The sequence below is a fragment of the Marmota flaviventris genome, chromosome 1 (genome assembly GCF_047511675.1).
Source record: "Marmota flaviventris isolate mMarFla1 chromosome 1, mMarFla1.hap1, whole genome shotgun sequence".
Lineage (NCBI taxonomy): Eukaryota > Metazoa > Chordata > Mammalia > Rodentia > Sciuridae > Marmota > Marmota flaviventris.
Window position 1 is genome coordinate 200,898,162 of NC_092498.1, and position 25,551 is coordinate 200,923,712.

The following is a 25,551-nucleotide window of genomic DNA, read 5'->3' on the forward strand; positions in this document are numbered from 1 at the left end:
TGGCCTCACCTTGGGCCAGCTACTTAGCTTCCTGCCACTCAGCCTCCTCGCCTACAACACAAGGTAGACCACCCTCCTCCCGGGTTTGGAGTCAGAATCAGAAATAATATGCAGCCTCAGACCAGAACCAGCAAAAAGGAAGCCCTCAACACATAGTTGCTTCTATTGTTATATCACTAATTAAAATAATTTAAAACATCTTTATGATCCATGAATTTAAGGCCTAGACTTCTTCCTAAGCTATAATATAGCATATTTATTTATTTGTTTGAATAAACAATTAATGAGTGAATTCAGACCATTTTTAAACTATAACCAAGTTCCTCATTTCTACAGAGAGATGCATGAAGAACCACCTCTGCTGATAGCAGTCCTCAGTGCCCAAATGAACTAGACAAGTCAATTTTAGGATACTAGCCCTAGGATCATGAAGATAATTTTAATTTATTTTACCTTCAGCATGAAACACACTGTTACAGTATTACGAGCAGAGGTTTAAGACAGATAGGTGTGGATTAGCCTGGTTCTGCAGTTTATTGTTAAAATCTTGTTAAGTTTTTCAATATCTTTTATCCACAAAATGGTGAAATGACTTCTATTTCAAAGTGCCCTGAGGAGGGGAAAATAAGATACTGTGGATAAAGTGCTTACTGGACATCCAGAACATAGTAACACTCAATAAATGAAAGCTGTGATAAACCTAACACAAAGATCATCAGAGCTCACAGAGGTGATGAATTCTTCCTCATGTCTCTATAACAAACGAGAACATCCATCTCCTCTGCATGGTGGCAGTTCTGTAGTCCTAGAACCTAAGAAACATTTCTTATAGGCAAAATAAGACGTGAATACAAAAAAAATCAAGGCTTACCCCATGAAGTTAAAAACTCAGCAGCATATCGATAGAGGCGGTTCATGATCTCAATTATGATGGCATAGATGATGCTGGGCACATATAACAAGATATTTGTCCACTCGGACCCACTATCCTCGTGTAGACTCAAGGCCCAGACTTCCATGTCGAAGTAAATCATCATGACATACAGAGAGAAATAGAGACAGAGGCATACAAAAGGCAGCGAGACCAGGTAAATGCGCAGCTGTCTCTTAAAGCTGGAGTAGACAGGCTCCTCCCGACCGGTGACAGAATTGATACCCAAGACCCCATGAAACCCTGGTCGGGGCTCCTCAAACTGTCTCTTCATCAGCAATGTCCCCCACCGATAGGTCATGTTGGCACAGCCACGCTTCCACACCTCCAGGATCACTGTGGACCAGATCAGGTTGAACGAGGCGAAGATCACATACTTGTCATAGTCTTCCCACGCAAACAGGTAGTAAGGTAACCCAATGACAGCCATGGGGATTAAGGCAAAAGTAAAATACTCCAAAAATCCAAAGTAAAGAGCAATCGTTTCTCCAAAGTAGCCACGAATACTGTCTGTAATGGAAGGGAAAAAAGAACTTAAGTAAAGACTACCAAAGACCACCAAAGACTCCTTTTTAATCACTGCAAGTAAATTATACATTTTTTAAAGTGAAGTGGGGGTCATTTCATGCCCTCATGCCCCAATCAATATGCGGAATAGGTCCATCCTGCATCTTGTGCCTAGCAGAGCACTAAATTATCTTCCCCAGAGAGATGACTCCACTGCCGGATGGAGACATTTCTTTACAGGTCTCTTCTTCTGTAAAAGACAGGTATTGGCACCTACCTATGGGTTGATACTTCAAAGTAAACCGAGTGTACCAGGTATCCTCAAGCTTCTTCAGGGCTTCAGGGTCATGTAGTGGAAACACCTGAATCACGATGCCAGATGTGAGCAATCTTCTCACTGTTACAGGAAGAGGCGCAAAAACCGCATAAAATAAATTGGAGATGGCTTATGGTGAAGATCACGTACTTGTCAGCAAACACTGCAAGGACACACCCACGAGAGGAGCAGTACACACAGGTGGAGGTCACATTGCCTGCTCCACACGCGTACATTCTTTCATTTTTCAGAATGTAAAATCACTTTACTATTTTCTTGGTGAAAGAAAGTTCATGTAAAATTCTAAACCATAAAAATGTATAAATTAGAATGAGAGGATCCTGTTTTTCTCTCCCTCTCCTGAAAATAGTTACTATAAATAGCAACTTAACTTATAACCAGACTTCAAAGTATATATTCTTTATACTTTAATAACAAAAAATGAAATCATCTTATATGTCACATTGCTCTGTCCTCTTTTCTCATGTAATTATGTGTAATATTTTTCAATGTCAATAGAACATGAAATGTTCTTTAACAGTGTCACAATATTTCCTTGTATGAAATGCTATCAACAACTAATCCTCTATTGACAAATACTTGTTTTCCTTTTTTTATTATTGTGAATAATGCTAAAATTCTGGCACAAATACTTTTTCCCATCTGTTTACTCTCTCCTTATTATATGCACTTAGAAGTGGAATTGCTAGGTCCAAGGGCACATATATTTTAAATTTGTACACACATTACAAATTACCCCTAAAAATTTTTTTAACAATTTATCCTTCTACTATTTGTGAAGGCAGGGAAATGTTCAGTTCCTTTCATTCTTGTTGAGACTAAGCATTTTCCATCATTTTTATATTTTCTAACCTAATTGCAAAGACATACCCACAGACAGAAAATATCAAAATCAAAATAATGATTTCCTACTATAAGCAGTCATTTTTCTAGTATGGTTTTGACACTTGTGCACATATCTGAAAAAGACAAATGAACTTAACCAAAGACAGCATCTCCTAGAAATATTAATTGATCTCTCTTCTATCCTAATTACTCACAGTGACTCAAAAGGGTGGGAAGGGACCTTCAGGGCCTCAGGAAGAAGGGCTGTCAGTAGAAACAGAGGACTTGGATGTAAAGCCTTTTGCCATATCGGGGGACATGGAATATTTGCCATATGAATTTATAGTATATTTTCCTGTTAAGGAACATGGTTGCTTATGAGATGGAATTTGCATTAAAAAAAGAATGTTTTGCCATTTTTTATCCATGGATGAGGTTGGAGCTCTTGAAGGTTTATCAGCTCACCTCTTCCAATGGATGCCTCCCTTCATTCCTATCTATCTGCCACCAAAGACAAGGATGAGAATACCCAGGCATGAGACCCCCTCAGTGAGGACCACTAAGGAAAAAAATTTTTAAAAAAGGAAAAAAATCTTTTAAAAATCTTCAGAGTAATTTAAAAGTAGACTTAACTCCTTAGAAATGAAAAAAGAAAAACATTAAAAAGAGGAGATACCTGATACTAACAATGGGGGAAACTTTGGATTTGAAAACAATGATTCATAATGTATGTTTCTTTTTACAATTATAGCTTATAAGTAAGTTATACAGAGGAGAAAAACTTTAAAAACTAGGGTTGTGATAAAATCCTCCTTCTTAGTGACTGAAAAGGGTATATCCTCAAAATATCAGCAGCTAGGGTAAAAAGACATATGGGCTAAGTTACATCGGCCTCCCGTGCTGTCAAATCCATTTTTAAAACATTTTTATCCTAAAGTGTTTCCGTGGATGTTTTTCAGCTAGGAAGAGTTTAAGTCACAACCAACCTGATTCTCATCGTTTATTTGGGGATGCACAGGTTATAGCAGATTTTCTTATCACCATCCTTTCCAATTACTACACAAAGTATTTTAACTTTGAATTGACTTAATGGCATCTAAATTATTATTTTTACTATTTCCAAGTTCTTTTATAAAAGATGACTCCACTCTACTACAGAATATTTTCCAGGCAGGCATAAAAACCAGCTTCTATGTTTCTAAAAATAGGACTGTGAACTGAGCACTCTGAGAGAATATAAAGCTGCAAGGCCTAAATTACTGGTCTTCTTTTCACCATCATTGCCAAAGCATGGTTCTGGTTTCAGCTTCTAAAAATAGGTTTTCTTGGTGTGTTTTTTTTTTTGTTTGTTTGTTTGTTTTTAATCCTTCAACCTTTTCAGGGAAGCTAAGAATGTAATTACTAGGAAGGAGCATTACCTTGAAAGGAAAATATGATACCACCTGGGCCTATTTAAAGATAGCAACCACTTAAACCAGATTCCTTCCTTCAAGATTGCTGAAGGATCTCCTGTAAGTACTGGGTTCTAACTATGATAACCAGTAAGAAATCAGCAAAAAAAAAAATTGAGATCTAATCTAAGGGAGATTATCAAAAGACTAAAAGTGTGGAACCACCACATGATCCAGGTATCCCACTCCATGGTATTTATCCAAGAGAACTAAAATCAGCATACATAGTGATACACACATACAAATGTTCATAGCAATGCAACTCACAAGAGCCAAGTTATAAAATCAGCCTAGATGTCCACCAAGAGATGGACAGATAAAGAAAATGTGGCATATATACAAAATGGAGTTTTATTCAGCCATAAAGAGGAATAAAATTATGGCATTTGTTAGTAAATGGATGGAACTGGAAAACATCATGCTAAATGAAATAAGCTAGACTTAGAAAGTTGAGGGTCAAATGTTTTATCTCATTTGTGGAAGCTAGAGAGAGAGAAAGAGAGAAAAGGAATTTAAAAAATGATCTCATGAATTATGCTATATCTGTGTACACACTGTAATGAATCATATATATATGTATTATAATTATATGTATGTATGTGTGTGTGTGTATATATATACACACACACACATACATACATATAATTATAATCACAAATTAAAAATAAGAATGATAATGACAGAAGGGAGATCAGTAAAATAGAGCGAGTAGGTCAGGGGAGGGAGAAAGGAAGGGCAAGGGAAGGTACCAGAGAATGAGAGTGATCAAATTATGTGCATGTATGAATATGGAATAATGAATCCCACTATTATATATACTTATAATTCACCAATAAAAATAATTTAAAAAACCAAATCATATCAAAGACATAATAGGAAATGTGTCAGATCATATTAGGTCCATTTTTCTGCTACTGTAACAAAATACCCGAGGCAGGCTAACTTTCTACTAACAGGGCCTTTATTCAGCTCACAATTCTGACACCAGCATCAGCTCGGCTCTGGTGAGAACCTCACAGCAGAGGGCAGGAGCACATTCAATAGGGCAAGATCACATCTACAAAGAGGAAGCCAGATCATGTCCCCAATGATCTTAAGTCTTCCACCAGGGACCACCTCTTAAAGGTTTTATCACCTCCTATGTTGCCACATAGCAGACCAACCCTCCACAACATGAAACTTTTGGGAACAAACTCAAACCATATCTAAACCATAGCAGCTCTCATCAATCGAAATGTGCTAATCATCTGAAGGATGTTTTGAGACAAAACTGTAACCTAAACTAGATAACATTCCTTAAGATACAGCTAATATGTGGGCAGTTCTTGGGTCCCTTAACTCCTCTTTCTAAAGAAAATCTTTCCTTAGGTCATCCGCCCAGGCACATGCATGTATACCTACACAGACCCCTGTCTCTGTTAAGAAGCAGTAGGAGAAGCAGAGTCTGAGGCATGAAAAGATATTAGCACGTAGAGAAGCAAGCAATGGACAGCTGTCAAGATCACCACTTGACGACCAAGACATACATGGAAACAGCATTCTGTTTTCCACGTTGCTGGCCATTTGATGGAATGATGAATGGCCCTCATGTGCACATCTCAGAGCACCACCAAAATGCCTCAAAATCATGTTTCCAATGACACAATTTCTATCTGCTTAATGAAAGCTTTCTATCAAAACCCAGTATTACAGTAAGCAGCAAGCAAATTGATAATCATTGTGTGTCAACCTAGGATATGAAGTATTTTCCGTGAGAGCCTTGGCTACCTCTCACAGTACTAATAGGCTTCACACTGAGCAGGATGAAGTCTCTCCTACCCAGAGAAGAGGCTACCCAAGAAAGCAGCAGCTCTCACAAAGCTTAAAGGGGACCTACCTTTCCACTGTGGAGTAACCTACTAAAAATCTAGGGTTTAACTTACTCTAAGTTTATCAGTTCTGAAAATAGTCACAGTTTACAATTATGCATATACCTCCTCTTCTTCAACTAAATATGATATAAATTTAAATAGTATAAAAGACAACATAGCATTTTAAAGATCACATTTCCAAAGACATAAAGAAAGAGAGTAATGCAGAATTTTTAAATGTCGACTTGACAACTAAAATAGGATTTTTATGTCAGCTGGTATAAAAAACCTTTCCAATGACCATGACTGAGATTACTTTATTGCTTTTATATTTAGGACCAAAAAAGAAAGACACAGAAGAAAGGGAAAGAGGAAGGAAGGATCCTTGTTCACAAAAGGCTCATCCGGCCAGCAAGAAAGTTATTTCTGTTATGGCTTCAGGGTGCCAGCCCATACACCCAAGAGAAATCCATTCAAGTAGTTCTTTCAGGGTTTTCATTCAGCAGAAAATTTTTCTCTTTTAAGCAGCTAGGAGCATTTGGAAACTAGATGATCCATTGTATCATTTGATAAAAAAGCACACTTACACTTTTCTCTATCCCAGCTTTACCCAAAAAGATGTGTAGAAACTCAGGTGTGGAAACCATGATTTCCATAGGACAGTCTGACCAATGTGGACAAACAAGAAGGATGTTTACATTAACAATCAGGACAGTGTCTCAATTGGCTTGGGTTTTATTTCATGCAGTACCCAGCTGTGTCTGAAAACATGTCCATCCACCAAGAGATTAAGGAAGATTAAAAATCTTAGTACCAAATAACTACTTAAATACAGAATGTAGAATTCCTGGTTACTAAGAGTAGCAGAAAGACACCACTGCCCCATTTTTGTTCATGATACCGAACTAAAAACAGAAAGAAAAAAAAAAAAAAAAAAAGAAACACGAAATAGAAACCCCTATCTTTGACAAAAATATAGAAAAATAAACTTAAAACTCAAATTCTAAACTACTATAAAAAGCCTTGAAAATAGCTCAGGGTAAGCTAAGGCACCCACACCTCTGCAAACCTGGGCCAAGCAGGCAAAGAGCAGAGTTCTCCTAGACACTGTGGGACAGCTGTCCCCCTGGCCAGCATGCAGGCACATGAGGATGCACGGTGAACCCCTGGAGCATGTCTGCCCCACAGCTAGACAAGGTGAAGCTAGAGAGGAAAAAAGGCATATTGGAAGAAGGAACTGCCCGCTGGAACCCAGGATGAAGAATGACTAAGTCTGGAGCTGTGGTCAGCCCAAAATAGGCCTAAAGGCCAAACCCAATCAAAGAACTCTGCAAGAACAGGACTCCACAGGGGCTCTCTGCAGAGCCCCAGATGACTCAAGAATGCATTGCTAGGCAGAGCTAAGCTTCCCATTTTGACAGTTCCCCCATAGAGACCTCCAGTCACCCCTCTCTCCAAAATACACACTTCCCTTCAAAATCAAAAAGACAGCCACCAGTCTGTGAAGAACAGGGATTCATTAAAAAATAACTAATAATCACAAAGAAAATAGCATAGAGCTCTGAAAAAATATTACAAGGAAACCACAAACACTAAAAGGAAAAAGAAAAACCACAAATAAAAGGTAGAAATGAAACATAGCAGAAGCCTACAGAAAATAAAAACTTTTCTAAGAAAATAGAATTTATCCAAATTGACCCCAGGAGCAATGGAAAGTCAAAATACACCCTTCTACAAATGATTCAGAGAAAACTGTTCAAACCCTAACCCATGAACAAACATCAAACCAGATGATTTCTTAAAGGAATTCTACCAAACCTTTAGTTTAAAAAAACAAAACAACAAAAAAAAAAACAGATTAGATTTTAACTAGAGACAGTAGAAGAACAAAGAAAGACAGAAACAAATCTTAAACTTTACTCACTGGTATTGTTAATGTTGAAATTATCATGATTTTACAAGTTATTTTATGTAAAACGTAAGATAAAGTAAATTAGTAATTATAGTAATGTTATTAAGAATCAAGATTTTCAAAGTGAAAAGAAATACAAATATAAAATCAAAGAAAATAAGTAAAATTCCATAATGTTAAATTTGAATTGAGTATATTAATATAAATTCATTATTTGAAAAAAAATGTATTTCTTAGCCTTTTCCATTGAAATGTGAGAAAAGATGACACACCCCAGATAGCAAAATATTTTTTTAAGCACAGAAATAAGCAATTTCAACAGACAACATAATACTGAATAAGATATCTCTACACGAAACAGGTCATTTACTTAAGTAGTATAAGGGTGTAGTGTAGCTCAGTGGTAGAGCGCTTGCCTAGCATGCATGAGGCCCTGGATTTGACCACCAAGACCACAAAAACAAATTAAAAAATCATTTGGTTAAAAGAAAAAAAAAAAGTCCTCACGTCAGAATGCAAGCAAAATCCAACTATATCCTAATATGAGAGATCCACCTAAAACAACCTTGAGAGGGACTAAAAAAAGATGGGTAAAAAGATCCCAGCACATGCAAACTTAAATAAAGCAAGAACTACAAGAAAAAAGTTGAACACAGCAACCTTAACAAAACAGTAAACAAGATGAAGACTAATACTTGATGACTATAAAAGATGCAATCTATAAGGAAAATCTGTCAAAAATATGTAGCCAATAAAATAATTTCATCAGAATGTGTATTCACAAAACTGGTTGCTATAATGACTTACATAATGACTTTCCTGGGTACAACTTTGCTTGGGGGTAGCCAGGGATCATTTTTTCATCTCTAGCTCTAAGATTTTCAAGTTCATGTTTGATAATGAATTGACATTCTGCCATTGTGAGGAAATCATCATTGTTATCTAAAATAAAACAAAAATATATGTTTTTTCAGTAACAAAGTAAAGTTAAGCAATATCTCAATTACTTTATATTTTAATGATATAAGCAATAACAATTAACATAAAGAGTAACCAAAGTATGAAATTGGTAAATTAAACAGAACATAAAGCTTCTTAGATATTTCATAAGAATAAAAACATTTGGCCATGCTTTCTCACACTACTATTCTTCAATCATTTTAATAGTTATTATGTAGTATGTTACAAACATTCAAACAGCATACACTTGCTTGATCTCAGTGGGAGGCAATATATTCTTGAATTCTAACAGTATTTTTTACCAGAGACTCCCAAATGGGAAAACCTCCTCTTTCAAACTCTCAAGACTCCGTTCTGGAGGCAAATGTGAAAGAGAGAACCAAGTCTGATAAGAAAACAGAGTTCCTTTTGACAGGTGACTCTTCTTAAATGAGGTAAATTTCACCTGGCTCATTAAGTCACTAAGGAATAAAAATCCAGAGTGAATTGGTCTGAAGAAGTCTAATCACATCTTCTAACTCTGAAAGCTCTGAAGGGGTCAGCTTGATTCTGAAGCCAAACACTGTTCCTGATAAAGCTACTCTGACTTCCTGCTGCTTTCCAGAAAACATTCCCTTTCCTCCGGAAGGCCAGGACATAATCACTTACCCTACCATATTCAGTAGGAGCCAAAAACTTCAGGAAATGATGTTTTAAAGATACAGAACCACTATGGTGTTTCTTACAGGATTTTTCTGTATCATGGATATTCATCACTATGAACATTAGTATAGGATACTGTAAAAAAGTTACATATGTCCTTCTATTCCAGGGTGTTCTCTATTCTAGAGGTGGTAAAGTATGATCTATGAGTCAAACTAGTCTGCCACCTGGTTTTACAAATAAAATTTTGTTGGAAAACAGCCTCATCCCTTCATTTACTTAAGGGTCTAAGCTTCTTCTCTGCTCTACCATGGCAGTATTAAGTGCAGCAGAGACAACATGGCCCACAAAGCCTAAAATATTCACTAATATTCAATGTTAAAATGATCCTTTACTAGAAAGCCTCCTAATCCTTTCATCAAAAACTTTTTTGCAATAAGAGGATTATGATACAAACAAAATATCGTGGGGCTCACCATCAAAACCTTTGAAGTTCTGTCGCGTTCCGTATGTGAAGGCTCTCATGGTGTTATCATTGCACTCTTTTACCAATCCCACTGCTTCTGCCCCCAGTAACAGTCTGATCTGGGAGGCACCAACAAGATACAGATTGTGATGTTCCAGTGTTTCTGTCTCATGTTTATTTAACAGTGGTCTAAACAACAACTGGGCACCTTCAAAAACAAAAGATTAGCACAACCTTAGAAAGAAACAAACATTACAATTTTCAAAAATGAAAACCTTCTAAATGAGTATATATCTAGTCTGGTAGAAGGAGAAGAAATTATATTAACAATTTAAATCTATATTCCAAGGAAATAAAAAAAATACAAGTTTTGGACATTCAATCTTTATAAAGTGTTAAAGTAAAAACTGAAAATGTAGCAGTAAGTGGTCTGCCATTTATTCAAATGAGCAGTTGAGATGAGAATCCAATGTTAATTAGCTTTAAGTATAAAACAGTTATTAAGTAAAAATACAGAGTGAAAGGATAAAATTTCCTAATATAAGCCTAATGAACTAAAATGTAAGAAAATTAAAATTAAATAACATACATTAGCAAAAAAAGTCATAAATGTAATATAACTACACTAGACTATAAGAAATATTATAAAAGATAAATATTAAAGAATTCAAGCAATATAACTTTTTAGTGATTTTTCTATAAATGTCTTAATATACTTTTTTCCCCTAATTCAGAGTCTTACTATCTTGAATTTGTGATCCTCCTACCTCAGCTTCCCAAGTACCTGGAATTAAAACATGCACAACCACACCCAGAAAATTTTTCAAAATTATCACTATTTTCCCAAAACATTAAAAATAATATTGTATATATAATTATTACTTAAAAGATAACAGAGAAAAGGAATTTTTTTCTAATTATTTTTACCTACATCAAACTTTGAAGGTACATTTATTTATTTATTTATTTTTAATTTGAGACAGGGTAAGCACTAAGTTGCCCAGGATGGCCTTGAACTCTTGGGCTCAAGGGATGCTCCTGGCCCTACCCTCTGAGTAGCTGGGACTACAGGTGATATCATTGCAGCCAACTGTTTACTTCTTTACTATGAGTTCTGTAGAAATAGTTGACAGACATTAATCATATAATTGGATAATGAATAAAATTATATAATTTTTAAAATTTATAATTTCAAAAAAATATATAATTTACTTACCAAATAGATTAGTTTATTTAGATTAATGTATTATGACACTATTATTTAGGTAATTTACAATAGAGGTATGAAAATTTTTAATAAAAGATATATTCAAATTATAGAGAAAAATTACAAATGGCTCTTAAATATAAGATCATTAACCTCATTCACATTAAGAAAAATACAAAAAAAAAAAGTCACCAAAATGCTAATTTTTCTCTTCTCGCAATGCAAAGGTAGAAAGTCTGATAACAGGGTAGTGAGTATGGGAGCCACCAGGTGCCCTACTCCAGGAGAATCTGCTTGGAGGAGCTGGTGCTAGCCACCATTCCTTACACCAAGCCATGCTGCTTCTGGCTGCTCGGAGCCACTGGCTGAATACACAGGAGACTCTGGAGCAAGGCCATTCCTGCTCAACATGGTTCTCCTTTAAAGGGAAACCTAAAGCCTGGCTGACACTTCAGAATTGTGCTGTGCTTTCAGGCTCTTCCTCCCTTGCCTCTCTCACAAGTGTCAGATCTACTCCTGTTCCATTCTCTTTATCTTTTTTTCAAATCTTTCCCTTAGTAAACCTCTGGTGTATTCAAATCCCATCGTGGCATCTCTTTCTTAAAGGACCCAAACTGACACAGTGAGTTAACCTCCTCCTACTGAGGAGGTAGGAAATGGAATAAGTTCAAAGAATCCTTTGTTAATGTCTTATTTTGAAAGACAGTAGTCCTCATCTCCCTGCCCCAAGTTACCGTCCCCTTCAAATTGTTCAGGTGATTCGTTTATTATTTGCTTTCATATCACCAGATAATATTGCCTAGAGAGGTATTTCTTGATTTTTTTTTTCATTTTAAGTCTAGCAAGATGAGGATTTAGCTCCCATTTTTCCCAACCTTCACCATGTGCATTCACCATTCCTACCTCCCCATTCTCACAATGTAGTTATGTTACGCTTTTCCTCAATAGTCACTATTTACATATTATGATTACATGTTATTTATGGCTGAACTTTGCCTGCACTTTCCATTTTCCTAAAAGTTGCTGTCTTATCACTTGCTTAGTTATTATATATCTAAATCATTCCCCCAAACTGTCTGCCAATCATCTGTCTCCCCTTGATTCACTGACATGAAAGATACGCTGTCAACATCATCTTTTCAGAGAACCTTCCTTGACTCTGCCCTTACACCTTTAGGCAACTAGTTGGTACAGAATTTTAGATCAAAAACCTTTCTTTTAGGAATAAAGAAATGACACCACTGCCTTCTAATGTTTTTGTTAAGAAGTCTTATACTTTACATCTGGCCTATTTCCTTTTTTCTGGAAGTCTTGTTTTTTCTCATTCCCCAGGGTTCTGAAACTTCCCAAGACTATGCCATTTTCATCGACAGTGCCGGTCACTAGATGGGCCTTTGAGACTTGGAGTCTCCAGTTTTTTTCTGATGATTTCTTCTTTTTTCCCCCTGGTCTTTTTCTAGAATTCCTTTTATTCAGATGTGTATCTCTTGGATCAGTCTTTATTTTTACCTCCTCCCATAATTTTTAATTCTATACCTTTTTGTTCTTGGATATTTTTAATCAACATTATCTTCTAACCATTTTAATGAATTTTTAAACTTTGATTTCATATTTTCACTTCTTAAGAGTTGCTTTTTTCCACATTTTTATGAAATCCTATTCTTGATTTATAGATGTTACTTCTTTTCATAACTCTGATGACTGAGATTTCTATTCTCCTTTGGTTTTCTCCTTCACATGATTTGTTGCATTTACCTGTCTGTTTAGCTTTAGCTTTCTCTTTCATATAAGCAATTTTCCTCAGAAGTTTGGTGATCTTTCTTTTATATGCTTGAGAAAGGAGTTCTAAGAAGCTAAATAGAAGTTCTGAGTGCTTAGATAGAGCCTATCAGAGATGGCTTTTAATGCAAGCTGGAATGGCCAAGTCATTTTCCATTGGCAACCTCCTGATTTTGGCACCTTCAGTTATTTTGTCTTAAATGGGTGAGATTCTCCAGAGAAAGACTGCTTCCTAGGTGGTCTGACTCTGGCTTCTAGTATTTTGGAAACTGAGTGAAATATGAGAATGGTGGGTGGTAGAAGGGGAATGGTCCTCAGTACCTTATTTTCAAGTATGGATCTCTGCTCAACTGTGCCTAGAACCCCCATGTCAAAAACCAAGCATCTGACTTTCTCCAGAGAATGAATCCCAGGTCTTCTGCTGGTGTGGTAGAAAACTAAAGGGATCCAGCGATATATTCCTTAAGTAGATCACCAATCCTCTTTTTTCCTTGGTACTACTCTTCTCCTCCAGTCCACAAGTCTCTGATATCCCTAATTCCTGAGGGTTTTTTTTTTTTCTTTTTGAGGGAGTGTTCTGTAGCATAAAACAAATTGCTTCTAAATTTTCTCCCCTACCAGGTTAAGTCCCACCTTTTTCAACTTTGTGAAGTCAGTTACTACTCATCCCATTATTTTCTAGCTTTTACAATTCTGTTATTGTTTTATCTTCTTCTTTCTTCTTTGTCAGTGTGGACTTAGGTCTTTTATTTTTTTTCTTAATTTTTAAATTTGTTTTAATTAGTTACAGATAACAGTAGAATACATTTATGCACTTTGATATACCATACATAAATGGGATATAATTTCTCATTTTTCTGAGTGTACATGCTGCAGAATCATATTGGTCATGCAGTCACATATATACATACAGTAGTAATGTCTGTTTCATTCTACTATCTTTCCTATTCGCACATCCCCTCTCCTCTCCTCCTATCACTTCCCTCTACCTAATTTAAGGTAACGGCTATTCTTCCTTAGTCTCTACCATTAGAGAAAACATTTGGCCTTTGTTTTTTGGGGATTGGCTTATTTCACTTAGCATGATATTCTCCAACTCCATCATTTACTGGCAAATGCCATAATTTCACTCTTCTTTAAGCTGAGTAATATTCTATTGAGTACATATACCACTTTTTCTTTATCCATTCAACTATTGAGGGATATCTAGGTTGCTTCCATTGTTTAGCTGTTGTGAATTAAGCTGCTATAAACATTGATGAGGCTGCATCACTATAGTATGCTGATTTTAAGTCCTTTGGGTATAAACCAAGGAGTAGGATAGCTGGGTCAAATTGTGGTTCCCTTCCCAGTTTTCTGAGTAATCTCCATACTGCTTTCCATAGTGGTTGCACCAATTTGCAGTCCCACCAGCAATGTATGACTGTACTGTTCTCCTCACATCCTCGCCAGCATTTATTGTTGCCTGTATTCTTGAAGATTGACATTCTGATAGGAGTGAGATGAAATCTTAGAGTAGTTTTAATTTGCATTTCTCTAATTGCTAGAGTTGTTGAACACTTTTTCATATATTTGTTGATCAATTGTATTTCTTCTTCTGTGAAGTGTCTGTTCAGTTCCTTAGCCCATTTATTGACTGGGTTATTTGTATTTTTGGTGTTAAGTTTTTTGAGTTCTTTATATATCCTAGAGATTAATATACCTTTTTAAAAGGTCCTTTTATTTTTATCATCACTTTAATAGGAGTCCAGAAGACAACAAAAGGAGATACTAAAGTAGATGCATTGCCTTTATTGGAAGACAAAGACAGTGCAGAGATGCTGTCCCCAAAGTGTCCCAAAAGCACACACCAACAGAAAGGAGGCTGGGAGTACACTGGAGCCTTTCATTCTAAGACGCTACAAATATTCTTAAATCACTGGAGGTTAAAGATGGAATTCAAGTCAGTGAAACACCTCAAATTGCAGCAAGCAAATACTTTTGTTTTTCTTTCCTTTGGGTACAATTATTTGAAAAAATGTTTAAATTCTCTTTTGAAAAAAATCCATTTTGATTTATAGTTACTTTAAAAAAAAAAGAGTTTAAGTTTAGTTCAGTACTTGGTGCAGTTTAAGGTACTATTTTTGGTACCTTATAAAATGTTTGCTTATGTAAAACACCCCCTACCTTGTCACCCACACCTAACCCCTGTTCAAGAGAGGGCTAAACCTAAGTGCTTTAGGCCATCCCTTGCCATTCCAAAAAGCACTGCCAAAGTTTCATCCTCACTTCCCTTTTTCTTTACAGTATGTGTACATATGATTCATGTGTAAGTATCATGCACTGTTCTGTGACTGCTCTTCACTAACTTATTTTTTTACTTAAAATTTTTGGGAAATAGCATTCAGTCTCCCTATCCTGACAAACATCCTTGCAGGCAGAGACTTCTCTGAGTTTTCTTAGCAATATAACTGACACACAAAGAACACTCAACAGATACTTGTTCATTCATTTATTAAGCTCCTACTATGCACTAAGTACTATAGTAGGCATATTAATAAGAGTTATGAAGAAAACCACTCATATTGCTTACAGGCTAAAGGGAATTTACAATTTAATCTTGATTTAAGGCCTCATTTCAACTCCTAGGTAGATAATAAAGTGAAAATATACATTAGCAAATAAAACATCAATAAAAATTGTAAAGCACATTTGCAAATACACTTTTAGTCATTGAGCATATGACATGTTACTCACCTCCATCTTTCTTTTTAGCAATAATTCTGTTTTTTAGCCATTCTTTGGTTTCTTCTTTGACATCCTGAGCAAGTTCTATTACCACCAAAGGTGTGAAAGAACTCTCATAAGTATCCAAAGCTGATAAGGTCACTTTCATCTTTGACAAACTTGCTGAAAATTAAAATGAAAAGTAAAAATGAGTTATTCTGGCAAATAAATATGCTACAGGCTGATTTCACTTTCTCTTAATTATACCTAATTCTGATTTCCAAGATAAAGAAAAATTCTGATCCTAACAGTTACATAAGAGGCTCAACCAAAAGCACATGTGTAAGCCAGGCTGACCAGAGAAAACCAACCTTTTTTGTAAGCAGCTCAGAACATGGAAGGAGAGCAACTTGGGTAAAAGAATAACTACAAAAGGTGCTCAAACACAAGATAAGAAAAAAGAATGAATGGGCCAGATTGACAGTAGATGGTATTCTAAGAAGAAGAAATAGTTTTTCCCTATAAAATAATGATGGGAAAATAGCAGTAGGCTCAGAGAAACTCAAGTTGTCAGGTATGACTGGAGCATTAACTCTATGTAGCAGGAAGAAAGGATGGGAATGAGCTGGTATCTAAGTGGGACCCCTGGTTACAAAGGAAATGGGCTTTGTCCAATGCACAAGGGGAGTCACCAATAGATCACGAGCAGGGAACTGAGTTACTGTGAGCAATTACAGATCAGAAAGGCTCAGCCTAGAGTGTGGGAGACCAGTTAGGAAGCCATTAGAATAGTTTAAAAAGAGCTTGTACTGGCCTTAGCAGTAAGGACAGATTGGAGGTAAAATCTACAGAAGATGACAAATGTAGACTGAATGAAACGACTTAGAAAAATGTTAATGGGTACTAAATGGTCATTACAAAATTATGAAACTCTCTATTGCAGTCATCCCACAGAGATGGGATAACTTACATAGGCAAAGACACTGCTATATAAGTCCCCCAAAACTACACATTCTAAAAGTGACATTAATATGCCATTAATAGTGAGAAGACAAGCCAAAACCTCAACTTCTAGGACAAAAGATTAGGAGGTTCAGACAAACTCTTTCACTAAAGACAAACAACACACACACACACACACACACACACATACACACACACGCTTAAAAAAAAAAAAACTGCAAATATCAGAACGCAAACAGGGCAGTGAGAATTCTGAGGCCCATAAGAAGAAACAGAGAGGAAGCTCAGTATCTGCAGTTTCCCAGAAGCCTCTGCCAATTTGGGAAGAAGGAGAAAAGAAGGAGTGAAGCAGGGAGCCAAGAAGGATTTCTACTGGCCATGAGAGACTTGGGGACGGTGTGATTAGTAGAGCTCACCAGGGAAAGGGTCAGATAAATCCCTACTATGAATAAGGACCTTAAAAGATTTCATCTTAAAGATAACTGTGAATCAAAAAATCATTTTTGATAGAAATTAAATTCTAGGTTTATATCATTTCAATCAGAAGATAACTTATTATACATGAAAATGGGAAAGAAATAATAAGTAATACCAACAATTACACAGTAAATCCAAATAATGGAATTAGCTAGAACAGACTTTGAAGTAATTATCGTAGACTGAGAATTTTGGCAAAGAACTGGAAAATGTCTTTAGTGGAAATTCTAAAATTTAAACATATAAGAGTCAAAGTCACAGAAAATTAGACAAAGCTAAAGAGGAAAATTGATGAAGTATAAGAAAAATACCCAAAATGAAGCTCTGAGAGCTAAAAAAAAAAGAAAGAAAATATAGAAAAGAGTAAGAAAAAAGAAAAATGGGGAGTCCTAGAAGTAAAGAAGGAATGTATTAGGGCAAAAGCTGTATCTAAAGAAATACTGACAAAGAACTTCCCCAGACAAAATATATAAATCTCTATATACTGCAACCAGGATAAATACAAAGGAAGCAGCATAGTAAAATCACAAAAAACCCAAGAGACAGAAAAAAAATTAAAAGCACTAAAAAAAAGAAAAGACAAAACACTAAATAATTAGACTGACTGCTGACCCAGCAGTAAAAAGAAAAAAAAGAAAGCCATGGTATCTTCAAATTAAACCATATGTGCAGCTTCAACAGTCCAAGAGAACATTATGGTCAACCCAAGACTGTATCCTTCACCAAAATATGCTCTAAGAATAAGACAGACGACATGGTGGAATTACATACAGGTAATTCCAGCCACTAGGGAGCAAGGGTAAGGCTAGTTTGAGGTTAGCCTGGGCAACTTAGTGAGACCCTGTCTCAAAAGTAAAAAAAATTAAAAGGGTTGGGATGTAGTTCAGTGTATTGTGGCCCTGGGTTCAATCCCTAGTACAGTGGGGAAAAAGAATGATAGAAATAAAAACATTTTCAAACAAACAAAACTGGAGAGGATTCGTCACTAGCACATACCCATTTAAAAAAAATAAGGATGACGACTGCAGTGGCACATGCACACATATAATCCCAGCGGCTCAGGAGGCTGAGGCAGGAGGATCATGAGTTCAAAGCCAGCCTCAGCAAAAATGAGGCATTAAGCAACTCAATGAGACCCTGTCTCTAAATAAAATATAAAATAGGGCTGGGGATGTGGTTCAGTGGTCGAGTGCCCAAGTTCAATCCCTGATACCCACCCCCACCAAAAAATATGAGTATAATAGTGTAGGGCAGAAGGAAATGATTGCAGATAATGATCTAGGATCTGGAGCATATCAATTCTCTTTTTAGTAAGCAGACATTCCTTTTCAGCATTAATTCTCTTTTACTGAAGGCTCACTGTAAGTGAGACACTATGTTAAGTACCTACATATATTATTCCATTTAATTATTCCAATAGTCCTACAATTTACTCTTTAAAAAAATCAAATGATGAAGTTACTTTGCTAATCTCACAATAGAAAAAACATTAATTTTCCATGATACAGAGTTTAAAAATAGAGAAAACAGTCATTAGAGATATTTAAATCCTTCATTTTTTCCTACTGTTAATCTTAATTTTTAATTACCTACCATACAACTCTTACTGAAGATGACATAGGACAGAGTTAAAAACAAAATGACAAAGTGAAAACATATTACAGAATCCTTAGGCCCAATGCAGTATTAAATGTTTTCAAAAATAAGTAAAATGGCCAACAAACACCAATAACAAAAACTAACAAAAAATATTCAACAACCAAAAAGTAAACTTCAAGCTCAAATCACCAATTGAATGCAATACAGGCAAGGATTTGATTGAGGATCTTTCTAGACAATTTGGGGAATTCCAATCATCTACATGCATGCATCTGCAGATTAATCATTGTAACAAAGACAGGCCCTGAAAAACAGCCAGACATTTTAGTAGATTACTGAATCAGAGATTTCAGTGAACCCTAGAAATATATTGCTGTGATTTGGATGTTGAATGTCTCCTAAAGGTCCATGTGTCCTGGATCTTGGTACCCAGGGTGCTACAGGGAGGTGGTGGAACCTTCAAGAGGCACGGCCTAATGGGAGCTATTTAGGTCACTGGCCGTATGTCCTTTAAGGGGATTGTGGGACCCTGGTCTTTTCCTCTTTCTGTCTTTGCTTTCTGTTCCCGGGGCGAAGAGTTTTACTATCTCACACGTTCCAGCCATGATGTGCTCTCTTATCAAGGCCCAAAGCAATCCACCCAAGCCCCTTCTTGAACTACAACATCTAAAACCAAGACAAAATAAAAATGCTCTCTATATAATTATCTCAGGTATATGCTAACACACATACTAATTTTATTTTATGAATACCAAATATTCCTAATCTGTAATTAATTTAGTAAAAAATTAATAATAAGCAGTCCTTACCAATCTGTAAAATTAAAATCTATGAAATTGAGTCCTATTGGCTGAAATGAACTCAAAAAGGACTTGCATTGTTTTTTAAAAATTTTTTTTTAGTTGCAGATGAACCCATACCTTTATTTTACTTATTTGAATGTGGTGCTGAGAATTGAACCCAGTGCCTCACACGTGCCAGGCAAGTACTCTGCCACTGAGCCACAACCCCAGCCCCAGGACTTGGATTTTTAAGATGAGTTCAGATGAATATCACAAGAATATTCAAGTTCTTCGCTAGGTTTCTACTTCTAATTCTCTACCCAATTTTTTTTCTTGGTTCCTGTAGCAGAGTCCCACCTGTCTGAAATGTGTTCTCCCCCTTCTTTGCCTAAGCACATATCTGGACCATATTTGACAGCCTACTGGCATCAGGTGGACATGGGACAAAATCCTACCAATGATATATGGGCAGTAGTGAATGCCAGCTCCAATCCAGGGATGTGATCATGCCTCCTCCATGTTTTGTTTCCCTTTTCATGGGCCCCACAAATTAGGGAGCAAAGTCTGGCTCCCTAATTGACCTAAGGAGGTGAGCCGCCCACCAATCCTTGAACTGTTCCATCATGAGAAATCTATTGTTTGAGTCTATTACACATGAGGGGAACCAAAGGACACAGCAGTTTAGGTTATTCTGATTAATTCAGCTCCTTTACTTCCAGTAGTTTGGGCTTTGGTATAATTGTGCCTTTTATTACAATCTGTCTCAACATTATTAGACTATAATGGTTGACCTCTGGAGTAGACAGACCTACATTCAAGTTCAACTCATAACCTATTAGTTATGTGGCTTTAGACAATTTATTCTCTTCTGAAAAGTAGAAACAATGAAAGCACAGACCACATTGGGTTAGTGTGTGATGAAATAACACATGTACAGCACAGCCCTTGTCACAAAGTAGGCATGCAAAATTAAGTGCCATATTTATTACTGGCTACTATAATATTATACACAAAGTAATAAAATCCTAGAATTAAACTCTTCAGAGAAAACTTTAACTGTCTCAGATCAAGTTCCAGCTCTCACCAGCAAGAATAAGTGTGATAAGGGTGACAGTAAAATAATTAGCCACAGCATAGAAATTTACCAAGTAAATCATGATGCACTTAAAGAGGCTTGTATTAGTCAGTTTTGTGTTACTATAACAAAATATCTGAGGTAATTAACTTATAAAGAGTTTATTTTTGGTTCATGGTGCTGGAGGTTCCAGTCCAAATCAGGTGTCCTATTGCTTTGGGCCTTTCTAAGGGTAGCACATTGTGGCAGACGCATGTGGCAGAGTAAAACCAATCATCTTTATGACCCAGGAAGCAAAGATAAAACAGGAAGGGGTTGGAGTCCCACAATCTCCACTGAGGGTACCCCCCATAACCTCAGAACTTCACAGTAGGCTCCTACCTCCTGAAGATTCCACCAATACTGCATGCTGGGATCAAGCCCTTAACACAAGGACCTCTAAGTGACCCATATCCAAACCACAGCAATGCTCTCATTGCAATAGCCCGTATTTGCTGTTAAAAATATTAACTAACTCTTATAAAGCATAGAAAATTATTATTTTGGGGGGGGGGCAATTTTATTTATATTGTTAGAATAAGTGATATTTTACAAACTCTTGAGTTTGTTATTAAGGATATAAAGTAGAAAACCTCTTTTTAAATTTTTTAAAAGTCTAATTTGTTATGTATGAAAGCAGAATGCATTACAATTCATATTACACATATAAAGCATATTTTTTCTTGTCTCTGGTTGTATACAAAGTATATTCACATCATTCATGCCTTCATACATGTACTTAGGGTAATGATGTCCATTTCATTCCATCCTCTTTTTTTTACACCCCTTGCCCCATCCCTTTCCCCTGCCTCCCCTTTGCCCTATCTAAAGTTCAACTTATCTTCCCATGCTTCCTCTCCCAACCCCACTATAATCAGCCTCCTTATGTCAGAGAAAAATTTTGGTATTTGGTTTTTTGGGATTGGCTAACTTCACTCAGCATTTTCTTCTCCAACGGCATCCATTTACCTGCACATGTCATGATTTTATTCTCTTTTATTGCTGAGTAATATTCCATTGTGTATATATGCCACCTTTTATTTATCCATTCATCTACTGATGGGACATCTAGGTTGATTTCACAGTTTAGCTATTGTAAATCGTGCTGCAATAAACATTGATGTGGCTATGTCCCTGTAGTATGCTGTTTTTAATTCCTTTGGGTATAGACAGAGGAGAGGTATAGTTGGGTCAAATGGTGGTTCCATTCCAAGTTTCCCAAGAGCTCTCCATACTGCTTTCCATATTGGCTGCACCATTTTGCAGTCCCACCAGTAATGTATGAGTGTACCTTTTTCCCCATATCTTCGCCAACACCTATTGTTGTTTGTATTCTTAATAGCTGCCATTCTGACAGGAGTGAGATGAAATCTTAGAGTAGTTTTATTTGCATTTCTCTAATTGGAGCACAGAAAATTAAACACCCAATTTAAAATCAAATTATAGACTCTTTTTCTGGCCTCCAGGATGCTTTATTATCTTGGTTTTCTCCCTGTCTCTGTAAACTCCTTTCCCTATTTCTGCCTTTTCCCAGTACTACTGCAAATGGTGTTCAAGCTACAATCTCTAGACTTCTCCCTTCTTTTTATGCAATCTCTCCCTCTAAAATCACTTTCGTTTTCTTAACTTCAAATTGTAACCTCTGCATTGATGTCCTTGCAATCTGTCTCTAAAATGTGCTTCATCAGGAACGTGCAACACTTAGAAACTCTCACTAAAACATCAGTTTCAACATATCCAAAACTAAACATAAACTTCTCCCAGCCCCAGCCTCCTTCCCAGTTTCCCTACTATTCTCGGTGAGACCATCTTTACCTCTGTTACGGAGCTTGCAAAGTACTGGAGTCAACTTGGAGACCTGCAAATGGAATGAGCCACTAAGGCCTAAAGTCCTCCCTTTAAAATGGTTTTTCTGTGGATCTAGCCCTGTGATTCCTTCCCCCCAACCGGGGTGATTTTTAGACTTTAGTCCTATTTATTCTAATTTTGCATTTCATATCAGTTTTAATGACTCCAAAGTACAAATGCAAATCAACTCATATGAACAATCACAAAGGGAGTAACCTATTCTGAAATGCTACCTATATACCATCTTTCCTTTCTTGGTGAAATTTCAATCTTGCAGCAATATCATCAAATAGATCCAAGTTGTCTGTCTTAAACTGATCAACAGCTCCCTCCTAACAGCACAGATTTGTTTGGAGCAATATATGTCTAATAAATCAATGCTGGATTCAAATCATACTACAAATGCATCAGGAATGCGATTTAGACACCTGCCAAATCAATGGTCCACATGTGAGGTTCTAAAAAGAAAAACTGATGCAAATAAGATCAATTCTCCCATTCAAATAACTAATAATGTGGTAAGAACAGTTAATGCACTAAAGTTTTAGATGGAGCAAAGGGGGAAGCATGTTCTATACAGGGGGATACGTATAAAATAAATGAAGCCGGAACAAGGCAGCATATGAAAAGAAGTCTGGCCTGACCAGAACAGAGGGAGAATGGGCCATGTTCATAAGCTGTAGTCATTTACAAATAACAAATGATATAGTTTACATTTGAGCAAATGAACAGAGACCCTGTGAGTTTATGAGTAGAGGATTCTGTGTTGGATTAATATAGATTTTAATAGGTAAATTCAGAGGATGAGAACATGGGTGTGCTTCATGGTATTATTTCTTTCTTTCCTTCCTTCCTTATTGTATGGAGGATTGCTCCCAAGGGCACTTTACCACTGAACTACATCCTCAATTTTTTCTTTCTTTCTTTCTTTGAGACAGACCCTCACTAAGTGTGGAGGCTGGCCTCAAACTTGCAATCCTCCTATCTCAGCTTCCCAAGTAGCTGGGATTACAGGGATTATATTATACTGCACCAGGCTCTTCATGGTTCTTTCAACACTCTTAACTAAAATTTTTCATAATAAAAATATTATATATGCCATTAGACATAATATTACTTTACCAGTAGAATACAGTCTTAACTTCATCACCTTCAAAATGGAAATAACAATCACAATAAATATTTATGTACCAAGTCATAAGAGAGTCTAAAGACAAAACAAGTCTAATATCTTCCTTTTGAGGCGGCCTCTGTCCAGTAGCAGAAGCAAGTGTGCATAAAATAATTTTAATACACTGAGTACATGCACTAGCAAGAACCCAAAGAGAGCTAAGGATGTAGCTCAGTGGTAGAACTCTTGCCTAGCATGCACAAGACCTATAGGGTTCAATTCTCAGCACCCCTCCCACCTGACCCCATCCTGGCCACCCCAACCCCCACCAAAAAAAAGAATACAAGGAGTAGGCATAAAAGGGGGCATTAACTATCTGAGGAGGACATCTGAGAACCAGAAATGTCTTCATTTATTACGGATAAGTCCAAGGCTTCCAACCTAGAAATAACTGTTATGGTTTAACTCTGAGATATCACCCCAAAGGTTATGTTTGAGACAATGCAAGAAAGTTTAGAGATGAAATGATTGTGTTACAAGAGGCTTAACCAAATAAGTGAATTAATCCCCAATAGGAATTAACTGAAGGTAAGTAGGGTGTGGCCAGAGGAGGTAGATCCCTGGGAATGTGCCTCAGGGTATATATTCTGTCTCTGGAGAGTACAGTCACACTCACTCTCTCTGCTTCTTGGTGGCCATGTTCCAAGCTCCTTTCCTCTGCCACATTCTTCCTCCATGATATTCTGCCTTACCTCAAGTCCTAAGAAATGGAGCCTACCTTCTATGGACTGAGACCTCTGAAACCATAAGCCCCAAAATAAACTTTTCCTCCTAAAATTGTTCTTGTCAGGTCTTTTGATCACAGCAAGGAAAAAGCTGACTAAAACATTAACTTTGAGTGAAGAAAGAGAAAAGCCGGAAATAATGCTTAGTTTAAGGAGACAATGAAGTGTTCAGTAGAGTATATAATAGGCATACACTGAAGTTCAGGAATATCAAAAAGTCCACCTTATTCATAATTACCAGGTCATAAATAATTTTTCTGAGATACTAATGCAGGTTTCCATTTAAAACAGGTATATGAGGACTACCTAGAAACTCATAATAAACATTTCTCACTTTTTAAATTCTCATTTAAGATACTCTATGCCATTCATTGTGCAGATAAGCTTAGCAATATTTGCAATGTCGGGATAAAGAAAGAGAGATCCCAATTTTTCTCTGCGATTGTGACATCCATTGAGCCACAATGGATGTGCAGACCCGATTACCTAAAAGCAGATTCCCCTCTCCCACCACCTATACTCTCTTCTTCCTATCTCTATGACCCAACCAGCAGTGCCAACTGCTTAGGAAACTTTTACCCCCACATAGTAATCCCTCCTGAATATGTCCTCTCTTGAGGGGATTCCTGCTATTGTACACTAAAACCTCTGGGGATACCCTCTCTCAGGGGACTGCTGCCCCTGGATGTTCTACTACGAGATTTTCATCTTGCAGTTCACCGGCCTATGGAGTCCTACTTCAGTCTCATTTCTTCTCTTAGCCCAAAAGGACTAAGTAACAAGTAGAAGGTATAAAGCCATGGAAATAAGAAACTTGGTGGAAGTTCCAGTCTAAATTAAGTTCTGCAGTCCACTTTTAATAGAGATTCTTAATGGGAGTTTGCTCTATCATTACCGTGAATCCTAGACAAAAAAGAAGAACCAAAGTACCAAGTGAGGGGGCTAGGGAGGCTTTACGTGTTGCTAGAGGGGTTAATCTAAAAGCAAGCAATAACTCAACATATAGACTGGGCACTGGAGGGCAGAATGATTTCTGCTACCACTGCCAATTTTCCCCATTAGTCAGGATTGTCAGTCAGGATGGCAGCAGAGAATGACTATAGGACACAGAGCAGCCAAGTTCCTCATAGGCCCTGGGGCGTGAGACCAAGAGAGAGGTATCCCAAATTTTGTTCTTTATTGTGTGCTGAATTGCACACAGGGCCAAAGATAGACCTACAAAGGAACTGGATTCATGTGGCTTTCACATTAGCTACTGGATCACTGGCCCCAAGAGGGAAAAACCATGATAGTAACAGA

At 36.8% G+C, this 25,551-nt stretch overlaps 1 protein-coding gene across 2 annotated transcripts in view; it reads right to left on the reverse strand.

Annotated features, from left to right (window-relative positions):
* Ano10 (anoctamin 10) overlaps positions 1-25,551 on the reverse strand; it is a 193,467-nt gene that overhangs the window by 166,081 nt on the left and 1,835 nt on the right. For both annotated transcript variants that reach the window (XM_071600325.1, XM_027932522.2), the window contains exons 2-6: positions 15,604-15,756; positions 9,892-10,089; positions 8,621-8,755; positions 1,716-1,835; positions 872-1,441 (exon numbers count right to left, since the gene is read on the reverse strand). In XM_071600325.1, coding sequence (XP_071456426.1) covers positions 872-1,441; positions 1,716-1,835; positions 8,621-8,755; positions 9,892-10,089; positions 15,604-15,742 — 1,162 coding nt within the window. In that variant the 5' untranslated portion in view covers positions 15,743-15,756. The remainder of the gene's footprint in view (positions 1-871; positions 1,442-1,715; positions 1,836-8,620; positions 8,756-9,891; positions 10,090-15,603; positions 15,757-25,551) is intronic.